This window comes from Balaenoptera musculus, chromosome 4 (genome assembly GCF_009873245.2).
Source record: "Balaenoptera musculus isolate JJ_BM4_2016_0621 chromosome 4, mBalMus1.pri.v3, whole genome shotgun sequence".
Lineage (NCBI taxonomy): Eukaryota > Metazoa > Chordata > Mammalia > Artiodactyla > Balaenopteridae > Balaenoptera > Balaenoptera musculus.
Window position 1 is genome coordinate 79,341,382 of NC_045788.1, and position 24,872 is coordinate 79,366,253.

Here is a 24,872-nt window from a genome sequence, read left to right on the forward strand (position 1 = left end):
AGTGTGGAGTCTTAGCCACTGGACCACCAAAGAAGTCCCTAACCCTCTATTTAAAATTGCAATCTGCCTATGTGCCTCACCTCCGTTCTCTCAATTTTCTTTATCCTGATCTGTTTATTTTTATAGCAATCATCACTTAATGAAGATTTTTTATTTACCAGTTTATTATTAAATGTATTGTTTTTTAATTTCCCCACATTAGAAGATACTTTCAAAGAAGGAAGGGATTTTTATCCATTCTGTTCACTCTACTGCCTAGAATAGAACCTGCCACACACAATAAACACCAAAAGGTAGTTCTTTGAAAAGAATAATAAACTAGATGTACTTAAAAAAAAAAAACCAGATGTACTTTTGATGATAGAGTAAGAAAAAAAGGGGGAAGTCACAAATAAACAATATAGAGAATTAAAAGGGGATGTAAGTCCAGTAGATTTTTTAAACCACAAAATAGCATGTTTATACCCATCCAACAGTTAAAAAATAGATATTTTCCTAGAAAATTGATAATCCCCTAGAAAACTATAGCTTACTAAAACTTAGTCAAGAAAGAAAAAACAGAAAATCAAATGTAAAACTGTAGTATAAAGGAATTGAAACAGTAGTTTTAAATCTATTCATCAAAAAACTCTATCAGGACAGATTTCACAGAGAAGTTCTAACAATCCTTCAATTCCTATCTTACACATACTGTTCCAGAGAATAGAAAAGGGGAGAAAGAATCCAAACTCATTCTATGAAAATAGCCAAAATGTCAAAACTGGACAAGGAAAGAAGGAGAAAGGAAAACTAAAGGCCAGTTTCACTATTACACACAGACATAAAAATCCTAGATAAAATGTCAAATCCTTCAAGGATAACAAGTATACAACATGGCCAAGCAGGGTTTAATCCAAAAAATGAAAAGATGGTTTAACATTAGAAAATGTATTAATGTAATTCACATATGAACAAATTAAAGAAAAAAACCATATGCTCAACTCAATAGATGTAGGGAAAAAACACACAATAAAATTCAATACCCAACACTCCTTAACATAAGAAAGGAAGGGTACCTACCAAAAGTCTATAGCAATGATTATAGTTATTGGTGAAATGTTAGAAGCATTCCATTCAGAACTGGGAACAAATGAGAATGTCTGCTATCAGTGTTTCTATTAAATATTGGACTGGAAGTTCTAGCCCTAGTTAGTAAAACAAGACAATAAAATAGGATAAAGATTATAATGTCTGAAAAGGGGGAGAAAAATTGCCAATATTTGCAGACAATAGGATTGAACTGTCCGTCATTCAAGACTATGGAACGTGGCACAGTGAATCATGCTCAGATACCCCATCCCTCCAAGCACCACTTCAGCCAAAGAGTAGTGACAGATGAATATCCAAAAGAGAGGGAGAAAAAGACATAGACGATCTCAAACATAAAAATAATATCTCCAAAACAGGAACAAGAATAGAATTGCAAAATGGTGATGGGTTCCAGGTCTGACAGAAGACAGTGGTTGTAAGAATTCAGTTTTGTGAGGTAAGCGGGATCCAAAAGTGCTCCAAGTCAGGTGTGGAAGACCCACCAGTGGTAGCCAGCGGTGGAGAGGGGCTCCCCAACTCAGGAAAGGAAGCTAACAACAAAAACAATACAAACAAAAACAGCTATTGACTTTTTACTGGGGCTCTAGCTTTATTTAGGGAGACAGGATGGAAAGACAAGGCCTCACTCACAGGAGCTGAGACAACGTACATTTCTGGAGGAGAGAGGGCAAAGATGGGGGCTCGGGTGGGGAGACAGAGAGATGAAGAGAGAGACTGAAAACAAACTTTTCATTGAAAATTAAAATGAAACTTATCTATTGTGTCAGAAGTCAAGATAAGAGTTATCTTTGGGTCAGTAGTGAGTAAGATGAGATACAGGGAATGGGTTTTAAGAATCTGGTAACATTTTATTTCTTGATCTGAATGATGGTTACACAGGTGAAATCATTCTGAAAATTCATTAACCTGTGTATTAATAATCTGTGTACCTTTCTGTATGTATGTTGTACTTCAATAACTAGTTTACTTTTAAAAAAGCTTGAAAACAAATATATAAAGAAATCAAATGTTTACACAGATAGTCGATAAAGCCAATAAGTGGATCATGAATTCATTCCAGGTGAAATAAAGTTTTAAAAATCTTTGACAAAGCTTTAAAATAAGTATGCTGAGAATATACAAGGATAAAAATAAAGACAGAGCATAAGAAATTATGAAATAAAAACGGGCATAAATGATAAGATATATAGTAAAAAGCTAATTAGGAAATGGAAATGAAAAAGATAGTCATGGAAATAAAAATGGAATCAATGCTATAATGTCTAGTACAGAAGAAGTAAAAGAAGCTTTTTAATATGAAAGTGCAGTCAAAAAGTATAGACAATAGATGGAGAGGCTCCAACATTTAACTAGTAGCTGTTCTCTAAAGGAAGAGAATGGGAGAAGAAACAATATTTTGAAAAGGTAACTGCTAAGAATTTTTCATAACTGAAAAAAGATATGAGCTGTCTAATCACAAGTTATACTCAGGGTAATGAGCAAGATAAAAAATAAATAAATCTATACAAATAGGCAGATGATAGTAAAACTGCAGAACATTAAGTATAAAAGATATTCTTAAAAATTCCCAGACAAATGCATTGGCAAATTTAAAAGCAATGAAAAATATAATTTCCTGAAACTGACTCAAGAAGAAATAAAAATCCAAATAAACCCGCTAGCACCAAAAAAAGAAAAGATCAAACTGGTAATCAAGAGTCTTCTCTGGCCCTAAAATACGCTAGAGCCAGATGGTTTTATTTGAGAACTCCACCAAACCTCTAAATTACAAGTAACCTTTATCTTATATAAAACTGTTTCATAGAACAGAAACTTATTTTATGTGGTTATAATCATCTTAGTATCAAGACCAGAGAAGGGCAATACAAGAAAAAAAAAATGACAGATAAATTTCCTTTATGAACAAATATACAAAATAATAAATATAAATATATACAAAAATAAAAATAAATGTTGGCAAATAAAATTCAACATCATATTAAAAAATACCCCACAGGAGTAGGAAAAAAACAATACCCCATGACCACAAGATTTGTCCCTGGTGCTCTTCATCTAAACCCATAGAGTTTAGAAGAAAATATGAAAGATTATTTTTATAAGAAGATTGCTTAAACAAGACACCAGAAGCACAAATCACAGTAAGAAATAAAAATTAAGACAACAGTGTAATACTATTTTTTCTATGAGATTGACAATATGAAAAACATTTGATAATACAAAGTGTTGTTGGAGAGGGTGGGAAAACAGACGTGCTCACGTACTAATCAACAGTTATAACTTCTTTGCAGGGCAGTTTTTCTCACATTTGTCAAAAATGTGTAAGATATAAATCCTTTTAGATCTAGTATATAGTGTATAAACAGCCACTTCATAAAACAAGATATATGGTCACTTTACATACACACACGCACACACACACACACACACACACACACACTCAAATAAATGATTGCGTTAGGAGAAAGCACACATGAAGCTAAGTAGCACCTTTTCAACGCCAACCGTTGATGCAGGGAAGGGGTGAGCAGAGGCCTGTGGTGTTGCAAGGGAAGTATGAATCATGGAGACCTTCTTGGAAGACGTGAAGAGCAGAAATAAACAAAAAGGTAGTGTAAGCAACTACAGGCAGAAAGAATGACACACCCTAAAGCTGGGGAATGAGAATTAAATGTCTTGTGGACCTGACACAAAAGCAGTCTCTGCTGTTGGGGGCAGAGGGAAGGGAGCTTTCCAAGGGTGATGCCACTGCTGGCCAGAGAGGAGGGGATTTTACTCCTCCGAGATGCCCTACGCCATAAGAGGGTTTAGATTTGCTATATTAAGCAAGGGAGAGCGGTGGGTGGGGTTTTCACTGGGAAAGGCACGATGCAAATGGCATCTGAGGGAAACTGTGCTAAAGGTCATTGGTTATCTGTGGTGAACAGGACTAGTTATCATAGTACTGCCAGGAGGGATGACAGGCCTGAACTTGAGCTGGGTCGGCAAGATTAGAAAGGACCTCTAACAATCTCAATGACAAAATTGTTGTTAGTTTGGAAATTTTAAATTTTAAAATTAAATATATCTTGGAACAATGGATATTTATAGGGTGAAAATGAATCATGTTTTGGAATTAATCACATTTTATGTTTTTATACTCTTCCTGGCTTGTGCAAGGTGAAAAGGAGTAACGCAGATTTTAGAAAAATGAGTAAAACAACTAGAGGAAGTTCAATTTTTGTGACTTAAGAAAGTGCTGTCATTCCCATTATGATTGAAGGTTTTTTTCTCCCTCTTTTAAATTCATCTCAGGAGAGGGCTTTTAGGGGACCTTCCAAAGGTTAGCGCTACATAAATAAATGGCTTGAAAAAATAGAATTATTGACCAAAAGAAGTCCCACCCAAGGCCCCAGCCCCCAACTTACCTGTACTTCCAACACTGAGCCACAGAAGGAGCCCCCATGACCAGAAGCAGCCCTCCCAGGGGTCTGGGGGCATCGTTGAGCTGGAAGTCTCAGAGCTGGGGCGAAGCCGACTGCTAATGACAAAGAGATCTCATAACCCAGCCTCTCACAGTTTTGAACACTAAACACCCACTTGGGTCTCACTAATCATTAACTGGCCTCCTGACCTGTAACAGGTCTCTCCCTATTTGTTTAACTTCCCCAGTTTTTCTGTTTCTTCTCAATGAAAAGAAATATACTTTTTTCTTTTCTTTTTTTTAAAGCAGGGGACATTGAAACACATTGCCCTTCCTCTCTGAGCCAAACATCATCAGGAAACTATTTCCTGCACCTCTCCCACTTCCCATTATAAAATGTTAGTAAAAACCGAGGCAGAAGTCTTTCATCTCTAGGGGATCACAAACCCACATTGTCCCGGAGTCTGTGGACGTGTCTGCCCCCCAGGAGGACTCTGAGCGGCTTGAGGGCAAAGACCTTCTCTTTTCATTTTTGAGTCCCCAGTGCCCAGCACAGAGCTGAGCCAACAATGTATTAATATGTTTAGTGTACATTTAACGGAAATAACGAAAGAAGATGAAGTTGGCCTCTGAGAGTACTATCCTTTGATAGAATCTTGGGGCTAGAAGTCCAACCTCTAAGAAGAGTCGTTCAGTGTCTTGAATTCACTGATAAGAAACAAAGAAATAGAGAACGAAAATGACCTATGGAGACCCTTCTGCTGGAAGTGGCAGAGCTGGCCTGGAACCAGGGTGTTTCCAGTATACCACATGGCCTCTTCACCCAAAGGAGTGGCAGAAACCACAGAGTGCTACTTCTAGACGGGTCAGGGGAAGGGGGAGGCGCCGTACTTGCCCAGCTCTCCTTAATTGCAGCACATTGCTGTGAGGCAGAGAACCCACCAACAGGGCAGTATGGAACTTTCTGGACCATAGCTCTGTGAGGGGAGTACTATCTACATACAACTTCAGGGTATAGAGGGGTTAAGTACCTTGCACAAGCTCATGCAGAGCTGGGATTTGAAGCAGGACAACCTAGCTCCCGAGGCCATGCTCTGAACCACTGTGCCAACAGGCGGCACCAACCACTGCACCAAGCTGTGCCAGGCCTGCCCAAGACAGGGATGAAATGATTTTGGAGGGGCCAGCCCTTGCTTCCCCTCCTGCACATGATGCCACTGCTCAGGTGCTGTTGCCACCAGGAAGGGCACTACTGAAGGCTGTTCTGATGTCAGAGACCAAGCCAGGTGTAGAGGTCCAGGTCCTCAGAGAAAAGAAGCCAGGATGCGACTAGATGTGCAAGAGATTTCTCAGGGATAAGACCTGTGACGAATAAAAAGGGGAGCTGAAGACAGTAGGGAGACCCTTTAGACCCTGCTGCAGGGCTGACACCTGCGAAGGACAAGGAGAAGGAAAGAGGATCGCACAGGAAGTCCCAGGACACCATGCAGTTCCTAGAATGTCCTGACCAAGGCAGTGGGGAAGCCTCAAGCTGAAGTCTCTTATGAAAATGAGCTGTATTAGCAGCCTCGCCCTGCCCAGTCACTAGCTGGGGGCAGTCTCAGCAGAAGGACGAGGTTAGATGCAGAAGGGCAGCACCCAGGACCGTCAGTCAGTTAGGTTCCTCACAGCAGGAGACTGAGGACTGCATTCTCCTGGCCACTCCATCACACCCAGAGGTGGTGCGTCAGGCCAGTCACTCCAGCTTTTCCAGCACAGTGTTCCCTGTGCAACATCAGCACAGCTTACGTGTAGAGTACCCTCCCTGTCACATTCATCGTCTGGGGCAGTGCTCTCCACAAGGGGCTGGAGTGGTCCTGGGCAAGACCACCTGCCTCAGAATCACCCAGGGGACGGGGGGCAGACCACTGGGCCCAACCCAGACACACTGAATGAGACTCCTTGGGGTTGGGCCCCAGACTCTGCAGTTCTAGCAGGCTCCGCAGATGACTGTACGCACGCCAGAGCCACTAGTCTTCTGTTAATTCTAACCACAGCCATCTCCGTTTCACCAGTGAGGAAACTAAAGCTCACAGAGGCCAGAGACCTGGGGAGCACTGCTTCAGGGGGCCAAGAGAGCGGGGTCCTCCTGGAAAGTGAGGTGATGTGTTTTAGAAGGTGAGGATGGAGATCTTTCTACAGGAGACACTGGTAGGGAACACCAGCTTATAATCAGTGTATGTGGTCCATCTTCCCCAGGGAGAATGTCAGCCTCAGGAGGGCAAAATGCTGGTCTCTTTTGTTCAGTGAGGTGTCCCCAGCACCTAGCACAGTGCCTGCCACACAGCCAGTGCTCTGTCTTTGCTAAGGAAAGGCATGGTACCTCTGGTACGGTGTGCTCATTTAGAGAGGGCAGTGGGAAGGGGCCTGATCCCAAGACGGCATCGAGGTCCCCATCGTGAAGTGGAGTCAGATGGCTTTACTTGCCTAGGATCTAGGAACACAGGGAGGCAAGCAAGAGACCAAGGACACCGGCTTCAATATCCAGTGCTCATTGCTCAGGGCTCCCTGTTGTGTGCCTGCTGCTTAGAACTGTGCTTGGCACATAATAGGTGCTCGTTAAACACTTGTTTTGAAAGAAAGAGAGGAGAGGAAGAGAAGGGAGTGGAGGGGAAGAGAGAAGAGAGGTAGTTACTGGCTACAACCCCTGGAATCCACAGAATCTCTTTCGGCCTTTCCTGCCTGCCCGTTCCCAGCTCGGATTCCCAGCTTCCTCACCTTCCTTCAGGATCCCGGGCTGACAGTTCCATAAATGAATAAGCCTTTATGTGTGTGTGCATGTGTGCATGCACACGTGTATAGAAGCATGGCCTTCAGTTTAGGGGTGGGGTTGGGAGTGGGGGGAATATAAACTAACATACTAACTAATATAAAATAATCTTAGGAAATTATAATTCTGAGCCTCACCAGTTTATTCTATCCCATCCTTTCTGAACTTTTTACACACTTGCTGACCCACTACACAAACCCTCTGCACCTTGCTTTTCACACTAAACAAAATTATTTCCACCTGCCTCATTTGTTTTTTAAGGGCGCATAGAAACCCGTTAGAACTTCTGATGAAATTTTAGTGCACAGCCCAAAATGACTCAAGCCCCTATCCTACTCGATTTTCAGGAAGTCTGACCTTTTGCCAGGTTCCTTTCCAATCTGAGGTGAAGACCATGATTTTGGAGCCCCCACTCCTGGTGCTCTATATGTACTGCATGTGTATACGCGTGCATGCACAGGCATGCACACACATACACACCCATTCTCAGAACAAACCATAATACACGAGCATAAGGCCACCTACACTCTTGTAAAGAGAATACTTCATGCCCTTTGTGCCCCAAACCGCATAACTTTGCTTTCATTTTAAAGCTGTCTATATTCTGTCTCTGTTTTCCTTGGAAGAACAGGTAGACCCTTGCTTTACACTTGTCAGGAGAATGTGTCACAGGTGTCTCCAGGCCTCCAAATTTTGAGAAAGACTGAAAATTGCAGCTTTTAAATGACAGTTTGATGCCAAATTCTATGGTTTAGTTTTTGTTCCCTGAGATCTCCTAACCTCAAAGTAAAATGACCTGTGAACCTTGAGAGCTTGTTGCTGGTGTGCAGGACTGTAGGAGGATTCCACGAGAAGGTCGAAGGAAGAGGACACCCCGGGGGTCCCCTGGGTTGTGCCTTCTAAGTGGTGGAAGAAACTGGCTGGAAGTGACCCATCTGCCCATTCCACGGATTTAGCTGGGCTCAGCTCTGCCCACTCCTACCCCTGCCCCCAACGTGCATCTCAAACCCACCACCATCTTTCCTTTTGACGTCACCTCATAGTTGTGGGAAGGTGGAGAGAGGCCACACGCTGCTGCCAGCACCATCCCACTCCTGGGTTTCATTTTGGCTTTGTCTAAGGAAACATTTTCTAATTATAGCCAACGATTAGAGTGTGGTAGGATTGGAGACAAGCAGACCTGGGTTTAAACTCCAGCTCCATCTCATCCCAGCCGTGTGACTTTAGATGGATGGCAGCTTCTCTGAGCCCCAGTTCCTCACCTGTTAACAAGCTCTAGTAAACTGCCTGACGCACAGCAACTGTTTCTTCCTCCTCTTGTCTTTCCTTCCGCAAAGGAGAGAGTCTCACCAACTCCCTAGGTGTCAATATCCCCAAACCCACACCCCAGGGATGAGAAAATGATGGCAAGACTGCCCTCTCTGCCATGCCTGGATGACCCCTGGGTCCTTAACCAGACCCCATTCCTTGAGGAGCTGATCCACTGGGATGGTTGACTGTGAAATCGTCAGAGTCTCCATTCCCTCCCTCACCACCCCCAGCAGCTCTGGCTGTTTTAAAAAGATGCACATTTACTTGCCCTGGAGAGGTGGAGACAGAAGAGGAAATGGAGAATGTGTGGTTGAAGAAGCTTGGAGAAGGGCAGATGAGGCCAATGCAGATCTTAAAAACGTATATATTGCCAAGACTTCTAGCAACATCTAGCAATCTTAGGTACCAAAGAAAGCAAATGAAGTACCATCATTTAGCAGGTCAAAAAATACCATTAATCCCTGTAAAGTTACTCATGACCTATTCTGTTTTTCAGAACGCAGATGTTAACTTGAGTAGCATGACAAGTTCATACTGTCATTCAGGTCATCTTTTAAATTTACTCTAACATAATGCATCTAATTAAGTCTGTTGTCTCTTTCCTCTGTTCATTCTGGTCCTCCCTCCTCTCTCACACACACACACACACACACACACACACACACCCCAGCACTCACAGTCAGGAGAGAAGGCAGAGCCCAGGAGCCCAGGTGCGGGTAGGTGGAGACAGAGATGAGGATGGGTGTGACAGTTGTTCTCTTTCGATGGCTTCTATTTTCTCAGAGAAATAGGAAGCAAAGCTGCCAATTGAGAGTCAAGTTTGGAGAGGAGGTTTTGAGGTTTGAGAAAAAGGAGTCTGAAAGTCTGATCTCTTTCTGAATTGTGACTGCTGTGAAGAGTGAGAATTTGCATAGCAAATAGAACAGGATCTTAAAAAGACGCTATCTCTTGTCTCCAATTGCAGCTGAAGTCCTACTAGCAAACAAAAAATGCTACGTCTCCACCCTCCTACCCTGCCGGGACTCCATTCCCCCCCACGCACACACCTCCACCACCACATTCTAAAGAGACTGGAAGGCCTTGGAAAGACAGATCCCAGTGGGACTTACTAGGAGGCAGCAGAACTGCTCTAGGAGACCTCCCTTCCCCACCTCCCCTAGCCGAAAATCAGCCGTTTGAAGGAAAAATCACAAGAATCATAAGTTCTATGGGGGGGTTTCCCATGCCTTCCTGAAAGGGAAGGAAAGGTGGTGCTCTACCTCACCCTCACAACAAAGCCAAGTGAGGGGGGCTACCAGCTGAGAGTGAGGGTGACCACATGAAGGTGACAGTGGCGTCTGCTTCCGAGTCGGCTGTCTGCTAGGCAGCCTGCTCCGTCCTCCGGATCTGTCCTGTCTATTTGAGAGGGATGGGGGAAATGTAGACAGCAGCAGGTGGGGCAGCCTGACCTCTCCCTGGTGGATGTCACCGGGAAGGATGAGTTTCCCTTGGGTTGAGTAGAGCCCTAGAAGACAACTGGCTTGACCCTTTCCCATCAGGGCTCCACTGGTGAGGGTGGTCTAGGGTAACACTGGAGAGGGACAGGGAACCCCAAGAGAGGGAGGCAAGGAATGAAAGAGACATCCACGTCTCCACTCCTCCTCTAAGCCCTGTGGGCCCGGGACTGACTGTGGTGGGGAGAAAGGAGGACATGACATTAAAGTGTTAGAATTGATCAAACTGGACCGGGATTCCTACTTCTGGGTATATATCCAAAGGAAATGAAAACAGGGTAACAAAGAGATATCTATGTCCCATGTTTATTGCAGCATTATTCACGATAGCCAAGATATGGAAACAACTCAAGGGGCTATCAATTGATGAAAGGATAAAGAAGATGTAGTACATATATACAATGGAATATTATTCAGCTATGAGAAATCCTGCCATTCGTGACAACATCAATGGACCTTAGGGCATTATGCTAAGTGAAATAAGCCACAGAGAAAGATAGATATTACATGATATCACTTACATGTGGAATCTAAAAAAAAAAAAGTCAAACTCCTAGAAACAGAGTAGAAAAGTGGTTGCCAGGGGCTAGTTGGGGGAAGCAGTGGTAGTGAGGGAAATAGGGAGAGGTTGGTAAAAGGGTACCAACTTTCAGCTATAAGATAAACAAGGTCTGAGGATCTGATGTAAACCATGGTGACTATAGTTGATAACACTATATTGTGTAATTGAAATTTGCTAAGAGAGTAGAACTTAAATGTTCTCACCAAAAAAAGATAAACATGTGAGGTGATGGATATGTTAATTAACTAGATGAAGGGAAACCTTTCACAATGTATATGTCTATTAAATCACCACAAATGTACACTTTAAATATCTTACAATTTTACATGTCATTCATACCTCAGTAAAGCTGAAATTTAAAAAAACTAGACTGGGATGGACTGGATTGGGTTTTTAATACCCGCCACCACACCTCCATCCCAAGACCAAAAAGGTGACGCTACGGGGCAGGAAAAGCAGCTTCAGTGGAGTATGTATGAAGGCAGTAGCTAGAGAAAAAGAAACTCATTCCATGTTTCTTCTCACTAAATTCAGACCATTCACCAAACCAGTTACAGAGGTAAAACAGGTCATGCTTCAGAATCCACTTGTTAAAATACTCTTCTTCCCTTTTCTATATTGTAACATTTAAGCATCTCAGTTCTGCTGTTTGGGCAGTGCTAACTGAATTCTAGCTCTCCACCTTAAAACTTCAGGCTCTCCTATTGATAAAAGAAACCCCAGAAACACCAGGAAAAGATGTTTCCTCTTCTCCTACAGCTGCAGAAAAGCACACACTATTCTGCACTATAATGTCAGTTTTTATCTAGTGGGAAATTACAAACAGTCACGAGAGTCTCCATCTTAATCTTCTGTTCAAGAATCTTGTGTAAAAATGTATGTACTGTTTTCTATTATTCTAAAACTGTCCTCAAAATATTTCTACAGGGACTTCCCTGGTGGTGCAGTGGTTAAGAATCCGTCTGCCATTGCAGGGGACACGGGTTCAAGCCCTGATCCGGGAAGATCCCACATGCTGTGGAGCAGCTAAGGCCGTGCACAACTACTGAAGGCCGCGCTCTAGAGCCTGTGCACCGCAACGAAGAGTAGCCCCGCTCGCCGCAACTAGAGAAAGCCTGAGCGCAGCAACGAAGACCCAATGCAGCCAAAAAAATAAATCAAATTAATTAAAAAAAAAAAATTTCTACAAAGAAGTCTTCTTGTACACCTGAATTTAAGACACCTGAATCTAAGAGGTTATTACCATGTTCTGTAAATTGTAAATCCCCACCCCTAAAGTCTGCAATTCTGATTGTCCTGCTGAAGAATCTGCTGTCCTAGTTGTAATATTTAAAACATGTCTGTTTTCTGAAATATATAAATACACGTTTTTTTTTAACATTTTTATTGGAGTATAATTGCTTTACAATGATGTGTTAGTTTCTGCTGTATAACAAAGTGAATCACCTGTACATATACATATATCCCCATATCTCCTCCCTCTTGTGTCTCCCTCCCACCCTCCCTATCCCACCCCTCTATGTGGTCACAAAGCACTGAGCTGATCTCCCTGTGCTATGCGGCTGCTTCCCACTAGCTATCTATTTTACATTTGGTAGTATGTATAAGTCCACGCCATTCTCTCACTTCGTCCCAGCTCACATCAGAGTTTTTTGAACCAGAAAAAAGAGTTTTGGAATTTTCTTCTCTCTTTATGTATAAAAGAATGATAAATCTCATGCCTTTGCTGGAGTCCTGCTTCAAATACAGAGTTGAGAGCTTTGTCTCATTTAAGTCAGCACACAGGCCTGGTTAAAGCATCAAACCCTCTATCTCTTTCAGGCCGGCACAGGTCACTCCTGACAATCATGAAGTAGAGGGCATCTGAAACAGATGAGGCACTGCATATTGAAAGCATTCACATGAACACAAATTGATGAACTTCCAAAGTAAATACTGAATATCTCTAATGGGCCAGACGGGGAGGCGACAAAAAGAATAAGACACAAGTAGCCTGAGATCGTCCACAGAAGACACACAATCACCACACAACAGGATCAGTGTGGTGAGAGGGCTAGAGACAGAAGGCTGTGGGTGGAGTGAGGAGAGAGAGCCAAGAGCCTGAACAGTCAGAGTAGGTTTCATCTACGAGATGCCACCTGAGCTGGGGCTTGAAAGTGAAAGAGGAGAGGGAAGAGCACCAAGAAATGAAGAAAGGGGGTGAGTATTCATCTCACATGATTAGAAGTGCAGCATGATCAACTTGTTATTTGTAAAGATCACCCTGGAGGGCGATGAGGAAGGCAGTACTGGAATTAGAGGCCCCAGATAGGAGGCTAATAAACAACATTCATTTAACATATACTGATTAAGTATCTCCTGTGTGCCCAGGCACCATGCTAGGTTCTGCCTAGAGGAGAATAAAGGCAAGCAAATAGGCAGCAACCAACTGGCGCCATGTCCAGTGCCATGCCCAGGAAATTAGAGGGCACAGCTAGGAGCAGCCTGTCCTCAGACCTGAGGAGCCTGGATTGCAGAAATCTGGCTGAAACATACTTGGTGCAAAAAGGTAAAAGAATGACAGATTTGAAGGATAGTCAGGAGGTAGAACCAACCAGCTGATGCTACTGGGACCCCACATATACCCCTCACTGTTCCCACGTGCCATACAGCTTGCCACTGCAAACATCTCTGAGACTTTACCTGAGGACACTCATGTTTGGCTTGCACGAGAGGCAGGCCCGGAAGCACCAGGGAGTTAGCACGCCTGGGAGTGGTCCTCCACCAACATCAGATAGAAGTCGGTGGGACAACCCTGAGTGCCTTACGCAGAGGACCCGGACGGACCGAGTCCCAGCTGCCCGCATTGGTAACGTGCTTGTTAACGCACCTTGTCCTGGCTCCCCTCCCTTCCCTGTCTCATTTCCCCATTCTCCTAACAGTGCTTCCTGGAATCACCCCCCAAATAAACTACTTGCACTCAAATCCTTGTCTCAGAGTCCACTTTGGGGAACCTACCCTAAAACAGACAGAAGAAAACTTAGTGAAAGATTAGATGGTAAAAATGAGGACTCAATATGAGGCTATGAGATTTCTAATTTGGGAGACGCTGATGCCATCAACTGCGATAAAGACTCTTCAGGATAGGAAGAGGGGTAGATTGGGGGTGGGGGGGCGAGGACAGGATAAGTTTGGAAAGACCGACCTTCAGGTGCCCAAGGGACTGTTGTCTCAAAATTCCCTGAGTACAAGGTTAAGACTCTTGACTTTGAAAAAAGTGAAACCGAGCAGAAAAGGGACTACACAAGAGGAGAAACCACCAGAGATGAATGTCACTTCTCCCTAAAGGGTAATTACGGTATCTTCCTTTGACCTAAGAGAATACAAAGCCCTAGCTATCTCTTCCAGCCGGTTTCTGTATTCTAGCTTCTCATGGTTGGAGGGACTCACTCCTTTAAAACCATACATCACTCCCCACCAACAGCCAGCAATGGCAGCTGTAGAATCACTGTCTCCACCGTGGAAAAAGGCTCGGTGGGCAAGCTCCTCCCAGGAGTCTCCTGCAGCCAGGATGGCATCGTAGGCAATCATGGGGGCATCGTGTCCACTGCTGCCGCCCCAGCCAGAGTAGCTCACGGAGGTGTAGAACTCATCCCTCTCCTTCACATCAAAGGGCTTGGGGAAGGTAGGGGCTGATCTGCCATCCCAAATCCCTCTGAGTTTTAGGTACTTTTTCCATTGGTCTTGGAAGTAAGACCTGTAGGAAGGAAAAAAATCTACAGTCAATTGAAAAAATGAAGTCAAAAGCCATTAGGAAAGGTACCAGATAGATGTGCGAGCAGGGAAAGCTCCAAGATGACTTCAACTTCTGGTACTAAAATCATATGATATAAAAAAATCAAAATGAGCTCTAAGTGACATTCATTCAATACATTTTTGCTAAGGAATGATATAAATAAGGCATTGATACCTGTTGCTACATAAAGAAGATATACAGCAAGTTAAAGGTGAGAAATAAAGCCTTGTTTTTCCTGAGTTGAGAATCATGGCAAGTGTCAACTTTCAAGGGTGAACTTTATGTATTTAGCCTGTCATTATATATTTTATTTTATTATTTACTTTATATTATTTTCTTAACAAAAATTGTACATATTCAAGGTTGTACGACATGATGATTTGATATACATATACATAATGAAATGATCACTACCATCAACCTAATTAACACATCATCTCCTTATATGGTTACTATTTTTTTTAAGAGAGAACTTTGGAACATCATGACCATGGGTGATTTCATTAGAAAGCCTCTGGACCTTTTTATTCTAAGAAAGGGAACGTGAAATGAATTCAAAAAAAGGGGAAGATGTGGCCTTACCACTTATTAATTACCTGGTGGAAAAACCTATCTCTAGATCATTTTAGCCAAGGATTTCACAGTATTATTTGTGTGTCAAGACAACACGGAAAAAACAAGTTCCAGGAAATAAGCAGGGAAGTTCACCTCAGTAAAGAATAGCCATAGGGACTTCCCTGGTGGTCCAGTGGTTAAGGCTCTGCGCTTCCACTGCAGGGGGCATGGGTTCGATCCCTGGTCAGGGAACTGAGATCCCGCATGCCACGCGGTGTGGCCAGAAAAAAAAAAAGAACAGCCACAAAAACTATAGAGAACAGGATCCCTACGCATGAGGGAAGCAGTGTAGCTGCCTTACTCCCTGAGGTCTTCACTTGGCGACTTGGTGGACACCACCACTGGGACTGTACTTGAAATCCTTAGCAGGTGGGTGGGGAGGCAGCTGGATGCGGTGGACGACAGAACTGGATGGTGAGAATCAGGATGGTTGCTCTGATCTCTGAGTTTTAGGCATACACATGCACGCATGTGCGCACACAGATTCAACCATCTTCTAGCAGGAGCGTGCACCTACAAACTTACCAATGTTGCAGATTCTGCTCCACGAAGTAGCCTGATTGGACAATGTACTTTTTAGCTTCCGGTAGCACCTCCATCAGTCCTTTTCCCCACTGCTGGGGAGGCTTGCCATTCACAGCATAGGCTGTAAAAAGAGCAGACACAAGGGCTCCCAGGAAGCCTGTGGGATGGTGGTGGGTCATCCGGCCACTCTCGATGCTCGCCTGGATCAGGGTGTCCAGCTGGCTGTGGTGAGGGAACCGGAGACCGATGCACATGGCCCGCACGGCAGCCCCGCAGCCACCCTCGTGGCTGTTAAAGGGAATCCTCCAGCCATCGGCTTTGTCTGGCTCCAGCAGCATGGCGTTCTGCATTGAGGCGCCCCCTGGGGAGAGTCCAGTAGGGCATGGGGTCAGTGTACCGAAGCGAAGGCCCCGCAGGATGAGAGAACCAAGCCCCGTCTCCAACTTTCCTTGATGGAACGGGAAAGCCGAAAAGTATGATGATGAATGTCCCCAAACTCCAAACCCCAAACCCCAGGGCAACATTGTGCCTTACTTACACCAGAGTACTTATACTAGACGCCCCTGGGTTTATGGAGCGGGGAGCTTTTCATCAGGAGGTGTTATTGGCTGAACTGTATTCCCCAAAATTCATATGCTGAAGCCCTAACCCCTAGTACTTCGGAATGTGACTGTATCTGGAGATAGGGCAGAGGTGATGAAGTTAAAATGAGAATGTTAGGGTGGGCCCTAATTCAGTCTGATCAGTGTCCTAATAAGCAGAGGAAATTTGGAGACACAAAGAGACACCAGGAATGTGTGCTGTGAGAGGGCACAGCTAGAAGGAAACTGTCTGCAAGCCAAAGAGAAAGGTCTCCTTCAGAAGAAATGAAATCGACACCTTGATCTCAGACTTCTGGCTTCCAAAACAGTGAGAAAATAAATGTCCGTTGTTTAAGCCAGCTGGTCTGTGGTATTTCGTTACAGCAGGTCAAGCTAACTAATACAGGAGGAGCTAGGGGAAAGGCGATTCACATCAGCTGGTGGCCCAAGTGGCTGTAAAAAGTTCCCAAAGTGAGCAGGAACCACCTGTGAGCAACCTGGAACCAGAAAAGGGGACTCTACACAACCTTTTCCAGTCTTCTTTAAAAAGAAAAAAAAGTTTCTTTATTAAAGAAAGCTCAGAAGCTACAAATAAGTAAAATGAAAATAAGAAACTATAAATACCCCTATCACCCAGATACAATGATTAACATCTTTGTGTATATTCTTCCAGACCTCTCCCAACAGAGATATACATATATACTTTTAATGAAAATGGGTTCAGAAATGAAATTGAGTTATTTATAGTGAGGTGGATGGACCTAGAGTCTGTCATACAGAGTGAAGTAAGTCAGAAAGAGAAAAACAAATACCGTATGCTAACACATATATATGGAATAAAAAAAAAAAAAAAAGGTTATGAAGAACCTAGGGGCAGGACGGGAATATAAAGATGCAGACCTACTAGAGAATGGACTTGAGGATATGGGGAGGGGGAAGGGTAAGCTGGGACAAAGTGAGAGAGTGGCATGGACATATATACACTACCAAATGTAAAATAGATAGCTAGTGGGAAGCAGCCGCATAGCACAGGGAGATCAGGTCTGTGCTTTGTGACCACCTAGAAGGGTGGGATAGGGAGGGTGGGAGGGAGGGAGACGCAAGAGGGAAGAGATATGGGGACATATGTATATGTATAGCTGATTCACTTTGTTATAAAGCAGAAACTAACACACCATTGGAAAGCAATTATACTCCAATAAAGATGTTTAAAAAAAAAAAAAGAAAGAAAATGGGTTCATAAGATACATAGTGTTTTGTAACCTAATTTTTTTTACTTAATATACAATATCTTTCCATATTGGTAAATATTTATCTGCATAATTTAAATGGCTGCAGATGTGTCACCATAATTAAATAAATTACAGAACATTCACGTTGTTTCTATTTCTGTCACAACTATAAAAACTAATGTTTCCTTGATATTTAAATCTCATTCAACATTTTTAATGATTTCCTTGGGCCTGTTTTATTCTCCACTTGCCCAGGACCTCCACTGGCTGCTCTCACCTGGCGCCCGGCCGTTCATGTCTCCCATGCAGTCTTGGTAATGCTTAGCAAGGATGGAATACAGGTGAGCCAAGTCCGAGACTTTGCCGGCTTCCAGGAGAGCGTCTGCCGTGGCCAGGTGCATCACCGTGTCATCACTGACTCTCCACCTCTCCACATCTATGGCATCCAAGCCACCAAGCTGGGCCAGCTGCCTGTGAATCTTTTCCCCATTCCGGAGGAACTCCCACTTCCCGTTGAAGTACCCCAAGGCATCTCCAGCTGCACTCAGCACCATTGCTGCCACATACTTCTTGATCAGTTCCCCGCTCATGGTGAGGCTGTCTCTGGGGGAATATAAAGACACACGGGATGGGGAGAAAAAAAAAATCAGAAAAAATAATAGCCCTATCTACATTTTACTGAGCACTCACACCTTGCAGGCACAGTATTAAGGACATCTCATTTAATCCTCACAACTGCTCTGTGGGGAGTGGAATAGACCCATTTTACAGATGAGTAAATCAGCCACGCAGTATCATAAATGTTATGTGACTTATCTTAGGTCACAGAGCTAATTAATGGCAGGGCTGGCATTCCAACTTAGATCCATCTGACTCCAAACCCCCAATTTAACTACGATTCCATCTTTGCCTCTCCGTGAGTGGCAAGCCCATTAAATTCTGCAAGTCAAACCAAGCTTGTCATTTTCTCTTTTTGGTTTGAATTTGGCCTTGGAATGCATCCCTCCTTTACTTAAACATTAACACTTTCCATTGGTATCACAATACACTGTTTGCAAAGCACCCGCACATCCTGCCTCATAAGTAGGCCCGGATTACAGCATGCACTTCACAGATACTGCAGCACTATTTACAATAGCCAGGTCATGGAAGCAACCTAAATGCCTATCGACAGACGAATGGATAAAGAAGATGTGGTACATATATACAATGGAATATTACTCAGCCATAAAAAGGAACGAAATTGGGTCATTTGTGGAGACGTGGATGGATCTAGAGACTGTCATACAGAGTGAAGTAGGTCAGAAAGAGAAAAACAAATATCGTATATTAATGCATATATGTGGAACCTAGAAAAATGGTACAGATGAACTGGTTTGCAGGGCAGAAATAGAGACACAGATGTAGAGAACAAACGTATGGATACCAAGGGGGGAAAGCAGCCGGGGGGTGGGGTGGTGGGGTGATGAATTGGGCGATTGGGATTGACATGTATACACTGATGTGTAAAAAACTGATGACTAATAGGAACCTGTTGTATAAAAAAAAAAAAAAAAAAAAACAGGGTCAGAGAGGGTAAATTCACAGAAGCAACAAATGGAGGCACTGGGACCCAAATCTTCTGATCCTGGGCCCTTGCCTCAGCACAGACCTACTTACCTTGAGCAACCTCTTTGTGCTTCACCCTCTACATCTGTAAAGTGGTGGCAAAAACAGTAACAACCTCGTGGGTTTGTTATGAGGAGTAAGTGAATTAATTTTTATAAAGCACCTAGAACAGTGCTTCGCACATAGTAAGCAGTATTTTCATTATTCATACACAACCAGGGAAAATGATTTTTCTATTAATTGAACTAGAAGACTGTACTTTCTCCCACAACCTTCCTTTCAACAGCAATATTTACAGTTTGTTTTCCTTCTGAATGATTGAGTTCTAGAGTCCTGGGGTCTCAGCTAACACTCTCTCCATGAATCTGATCCCCAGTAAAGTGCTGGTTTCCCTGTCGGTGCGTTTCCAGTTCCCCATTGTGCCCCATAGCCTGCAGCGTTCACCTCCAAAGCCCTCCACTGTCTGCTCCCACTCTATCAGCCACTCTACTTGCCCCGGCCAGGAGAACACTTTCAAACGCCGGTGGCTCAGCTCACCCTCCCCTCAGCTCAAGTTCTTTCCCCATCCAAGATGCCTTCCCCTCCTCCTCTTCCCTAAAATCTATTTACTCAGGGTTAAGTTCAAGTCCTTGGGCTTCCAAGAGTCCTTCTGCAGCTGCACTGCTGTGGGCCAGGAAATACAGACTGGCAAGCACCTGAGAAAAATGATGACAGACTGAGCAGACCACTACTGAGTTACTGATCATGCTGAGTTTCCTGGTTCCCAAAGACTATTTGTAAAACATTACTTACATATTTTATTGTTTATAAATGATGCTTAGGAACTGGCGTTCTGGGCTGATAGTCCTGGCTCTGCCCAGAATCAGGTGTGTGATTGTGGACAAGCCACCCATCCTGGATCTCAACTTTCCCATGGTAAATTGGATTGCGGGGCAGGAGGGGAGCTACCGAGGCAGCCTGGGCTCCTGTCTCTGCGCTGAGTGCTTCAGAGACCAAGCTTAGTTGGCTTCTGAAGACCAATCTTTAACCCTCTGTACCCTCTTCCAAAGTCCTCAGCTTCTTTTCTGTAATTCCTCTGGCTCCACCCGAATGTGTTTTTGTGAGTTTCGAGTGAGGCTGGGGGCGATGACCACCTCGTTCTGTGGGAAATTTCCTTTAGCGTTTACACCGTACTGCTCTGGCCTCCCGCTCTCAGAACGCCGATATTCTCTAAACTCCTCTAACTTTTACAGTTTATAGTCTCATTCCCGAACTATAAATTCACAACTGAGATCTGGGCAGCTGCTTCCCGGCAGTCCTCTGCTATTTTGGGGGGGGGGGGAAGCAGGCGAGTGGGGAACAGGTCCAGGCCCGACAAGGGGTGCGGGGTGGCCCCCAGGTCACCGCGGGGAAGGAGCGCGCGGGGGACGCGGGCGAGGAGGGTGGGGAGGAGGGTGGGGAGGAGGGGCGGGCGGCACTGGTCGCCGGCAGGCGAGGAGCGCGGGTGTGGGAGCCGACAGCGGGGAGGGGTACCTGCTGGCCGCGAGGAGGGCACGGCGCGCGGGCTCAGGGCGGGGCCGGGCGCGGGGAAGTCTGGGTGCGAGGAGGCCCAGGGCGGACCCCGCCGCCGCGTCCGCGGACCACGCCCAGGTTCAACGGAGCGGAACGATTGCCGGGCGCCGCTTTCGGCTCGGGCGAGGCGCGGAGCCTTCAGCGCCCGGGTCGGGCGGCGGGACCCGCGTCACCGGCGCCCTCGGTTCCGGAGGGCGCCGGGGAGCGCCAGGCGCCGCGAAATGGCGCTGCTCCGCTCCCCACCCCCACCCCCCGCTTTTGAGAGACTGTTGGGGACTCACTTGTGATCTCGGCCTTTCCTCCAGTCCAGCTCCTCTGGGCAGTAAACAGCATGTGGCCCCTGACTCGGAAAAGGGTGTTTAGTGTGTGCGCGGCCTTTGTCACGGTCTGGGCCCCTCGCGCATAAAATGGGACAATAATAGTACCTACCTCTTAGGTTGGTTGTTAGAATTAATTAATTTTAACTCTTGTCATTTATTTGGTTGCAGAATAGAATTTTTTCATCCTGATGGCAAAGAAAAGCAAAGAAAAACTAAGTATTTTTGTCTGAATAAATAATATCATCTGAAAAATACTAGAATCACCATATGCAAGTATTCTATATACTTCTCAAGAATTTTGATTTGCTGTGCTTATCTTTCTTGCTACAGGCATTAAACACCTACTGTGTACCAGGTGGATGCTAGGTCCTGGCACAGCCCTGCTCTCATGGACTGCACCCGGCTGAGTGATCTCATCTTAGCCTGTTGATTTGTTTGTTTTTTAATAAAATGTTCCTTTTTTATGATAAAAAATAATGCATACTTCCAGTAGAAAAGTTGAGAAAACTTTTAGAAGTCTCTCTTAAAAAACACATCTCTCAGGGACTTCCCTGGTGGTGCAGTGCTTAAGAATCCACCTGCCGATGCAGGGGACACGGGTTGGAGCCCTGGTCCGGGAAGATGCCACACGCCAGGGAGCAACTACACCCGTGAGCCACAACTACTGAGCCCGCATGCTGCAACTACTGAAGCCCACGTGCCTAGAGCCTGTGCTCCACAACAAGAGAAGCCACCACAGTGAGAAGCCCGCGCACCACAACAAAGAGTAGCCCCTGCTCGCCGCAACTAGAGAAAAGCCCACGCGCAGCAACAAAGACCCAACGCAGCCAAAACTAAATAAATAAATAAAATAAACAAATAAATAAATAAAAACTCTCATGTGTTCACAAAGATAAATGTTTCTGGATTTCTTTGCAGAATTGTTTCTCATAGCAGAAAACTGGAAATAACCTCAATCTCTGTTTAGAGTGGAGAATGAGTTTCCTTCTCCTAAATTAGGGCATAATTATGAATAAATTATTCATAATTATGAATTATTATAATTACCTTTCCAAAAAGGTAGACATTTAAATCAGTAGACTTTGGGTAAATAATCAGGCTCACAAGGGAAGAGCTTGCAGACGTTTCGTTAAGTAAAAAAATTAAATTTTCGAGTGAGTAATATACATGGTCTTATTTATGTAAGAAAAAAGAGCTCTGTGTGTGTATGTGTGTGTGTGTGAGTGTGTGTAAAATGACTGAAAGAATACATGTCACACTGTTAGTAATGATTATAATTACCTCTCAGGAGGCTAATGGGAGAGTTTGCTGGGAGTAGGGAGAGAGAGAAAGGGAAATTTTTCACATTAAGAATTTTTATTTTACATGTAGAAAGAAACTTTAGAAAGCACAGAAGAAAAAACACATTCCACCACTCAGATTTTAAATACTCACAATCTTTATTTTATGCACATTAAAAAAAAATCGGGTCATTCTGTATATACAATTTTATATCCTTTTTTTTTAACCACTGAGCTTCACATTGTAAGCATTTCTCTGTGTCATTTGTGATAGTATCATTACTATAATTGAATCCAAATGTTCAGATAAGGTAATGCCTCTAGGGTAAACTCCCTTTCACATTGATAACCAAGAAATATGAGGCTCTGATGTTCAGTTCCTCTCCAACCATACCATGGCCAAGGCTAGTTCAACAGAAGGAAAACAGAAGCATAGATAACTGAAAAACAGGGGATTAAACAAATCTTTGCCACTTCATGGGCCTGAATGTGTAATACCATGCCACCATGCCTCATTAAATCATGAGAGCTAAAATTAAAAAAAAAAGATAGAGCTAACAGGAAATGGTTAATAGACAGGGCCCCTTGAACTCTGCAGCAAACACAAAATAACAAAAAGTTTCAAAGGAAAAACATACCACAGAATAGGACCACAATACACATCTGTTAAAATGATTTAAAGTGGGTAAAAAATGAAGTAGAGGCTTTTTAGAAGAAAACAGAAGAAAGCTAGTCCAGGAGAAATAGGAAGCCAAAAGCGGCTGTTCACATACATATCCTGTATCATGAACTCACTTCAGAAGACTTAGTGAGCATCTGTGATGGTTAATTTTATGTATCAACTTGCATAGGAAATAGTACCCAGATATTTGGTCAAACATTTTCTAGATGTTTCTGTGAAGATATTTTTAAGATGAGATTAACATTGAAATCAGTAGACATGGAGCCAGCTGATTATCTTCCATGTAAGTGGGCCTTACCCATTCAGTTGAAGGCCTTAATAGAAAAAAGACTGCTCTCACCCAATGAAGAAGAAATTCTACCAGCAGACTGTCTTCAGGTGGAGCTGCTACTTCAACTCCTCTTAACCTGCGTCTGCAGCCTGCTGGCCTATCCGGCAGATTTTGGACTTGCCAACCTCCACAATCTCATGAGCCAATTCTTTAAAATCAATCTCTCTCCCTTTCCATATATGTATTGGTCCTGTTTCTCTGGAGAACCCTGACTAATACGGCATATAAAATGTGCTAGACACTTTGCTAGGCACTCCATGCAGCTACTGAGGTAGGGCAAGAATCACACAAATAGAGGAGACTTCGTAGGGTGTAATGACATTAGGCCACGAGCACTGTGACAAAGGAGAATGTTCAAGGTACAAGGTGGGCGAATATGAGAGAGACATTATCAGCTTACAGTGTTCACAGAGGCATCTAGAGAAAATTATGTCTGGGCTAATTTTTAAAGAACAATTAAAAGACAAACTAAAATTTCCAGAAGCTCAGAAATAACTGGAGCAGCCAGTGCACAAGAGAAGCAAAGATTTTTTAAAAATAGTAAAAGTAAAAGCAAAGATTCAAGTTTAGTTTGACATTTCCTCCCCAGTAATGCACGGCTGCTCGGTGCCACCTCAGTCCTGAGGCGTGAGTTATTTTCCAGTCGGACCTGTCACTGGGTTATGAGAGTGGTCACGGTCTTAAGCTTTCTCCTTTCCGTCTTACTGAATCATTTCCAAGCACATCTTCCGTAAGATTGAGCACCAGCTTTGCACAATGGAAATCAGGTATCTGCTTGAAGGATTTTAAAGAAGGCTAGGAAAAAACTTGAAGATCAGCTTATCAACAGGCTCTCTGGCCAATAGTCCCAAAGTACTTTTTTTTTTTTTTTAATAAATTTATTTATTTATTTATTTATTTTTGGCTGTGTTGGGTCTTCGTTTCTGTGCGAGGGCTTTCTCCAGTTGTGGCGAGCGGGGGCCACTCTTCATCGCGGTGCGCGGGCCTCTCACTGTCGCGGCCTCTCTTGTTGCGGAGCACAGGCTCCAGACGCGCAGGCTCAGTAGTTGTGGCTCACGGGCCTAGTTGCTCCGCGGCATGTGGGATCTTCCCAGACCAGGGCTCGAACCCGTGTGCCCTGCATTGGCAGGCAGATTCTCAACCACTGCGCCATCAGGGAAGCCCCCAAAGTACTTTTTAAAAAGAGAATCCATATGTACATAAGAGCAAAGTTTAAATCACAAAATGTTAGCGTCAGAAGGGATATTTGCACAACCTGTTACTTTATAGTGAGGAAACTGAGGCCCAATGAAGTGAAGAGAGTTCCTTAGGGTCACACAAGCAGAGGGAAGTAGGCCTGGAGTCCACCGTCTCTGAACTCTCAGTCCAGGACTTCTTCCATTCTCTGTACTGCCATTTACACAAACTTTGAAATGATATGATAGACTAAACCCTGAGTTCATTAACGCTCTGAACCTCCTGAATCTGATTTTTAAAATATTTCATGCTCCTTCCAAAAGAGGCCTCTGCTTTACGACAGTGTAAAAGTAGCATTTAAAGAAAGGTCTAAGATATGTGCTGTAATTCTAATAAGCAGGCAGTAATCAAATATGGCAGAGGGTGGGGATGGGAACACTGAGTGGAGAGATAAGTGGATACAAATTGGTGTTTTAAGAGCTGGCAGTGGCTTCTATCCTTCTAAGCAGAACAGAAAGAGACCTGGGGAAGT

General features: G+C 43.9%; 2 protein-coding genes across 7 annotated transcripts in view; both read right to left on the bottom strand.

Moving 5' to 3' along the window:
* Positions 1-4,646, bottom strand: part of PLA1A (phospholipase A1 member A) — a 32,802-nt gene extending 28,156 nt beyond the window's left edge. For all 3 annotated transcript variants that reach the window (XM_036851493.1, XM_036851494.1, XM_036851495.1), the window contains exon 1: positions 4,494-4,646. In XM_036851493.1, the coding sequence (XP_036707388.1) occupies positions 4,494-4,566 (73 nt within the window). In that variant the 5' untranslated portion in view covers positions 4,567-4,646. The remainder of the gene's footprint in view (positions 1-4,493) is intronic.
* Positions 4,647-13,723: 9,077 nt separating this feature from the next.
* ADPRH (ADP-ribosylarginine hydrolase) lies at positions 13,724-20,894 on the bottom strand. 4 transcript variants are annotated; one of them, XM_036851661.1, is made up of 5 exons: positions 20,513-20,820; positions 19,052-19,085; positions 17,670-17,995; positions 15,580-15,940; positions 13,724-14,400 (listed from the first exon to the last, which is right to left on the bottom strand). In XM_036851661.1, exons 3-5 carry the CDS (start codon positions 17,980-17,982, stop codon positions 13,986-13,988), a joined length of 1,089 nt encoding a protein of 362 aa, XP_036707556.1. In that variant the 5' UTR covers positions 17,983-17,995; positions 19,052-19,085; positions 20,513-20,820; the 3' UTR covers positions 13,724-13,985. The 4 variants fall into 4 exon arrangements, with proteins under 4 accessions (XP_036707556.1, XP_036707559.1, XP_036707555.1 ...); XM_036851664.1 differs by lacking the exons at positions 19,052-19,085; positions 20,513-20,820 and adding an exon at positions 20,833-20,894; XM_036851660.1 differs by lacking the exon at positions 19,052-19,085.
* Positions 20,895-24,872: the final 3,978 nt, after the last annotated feature.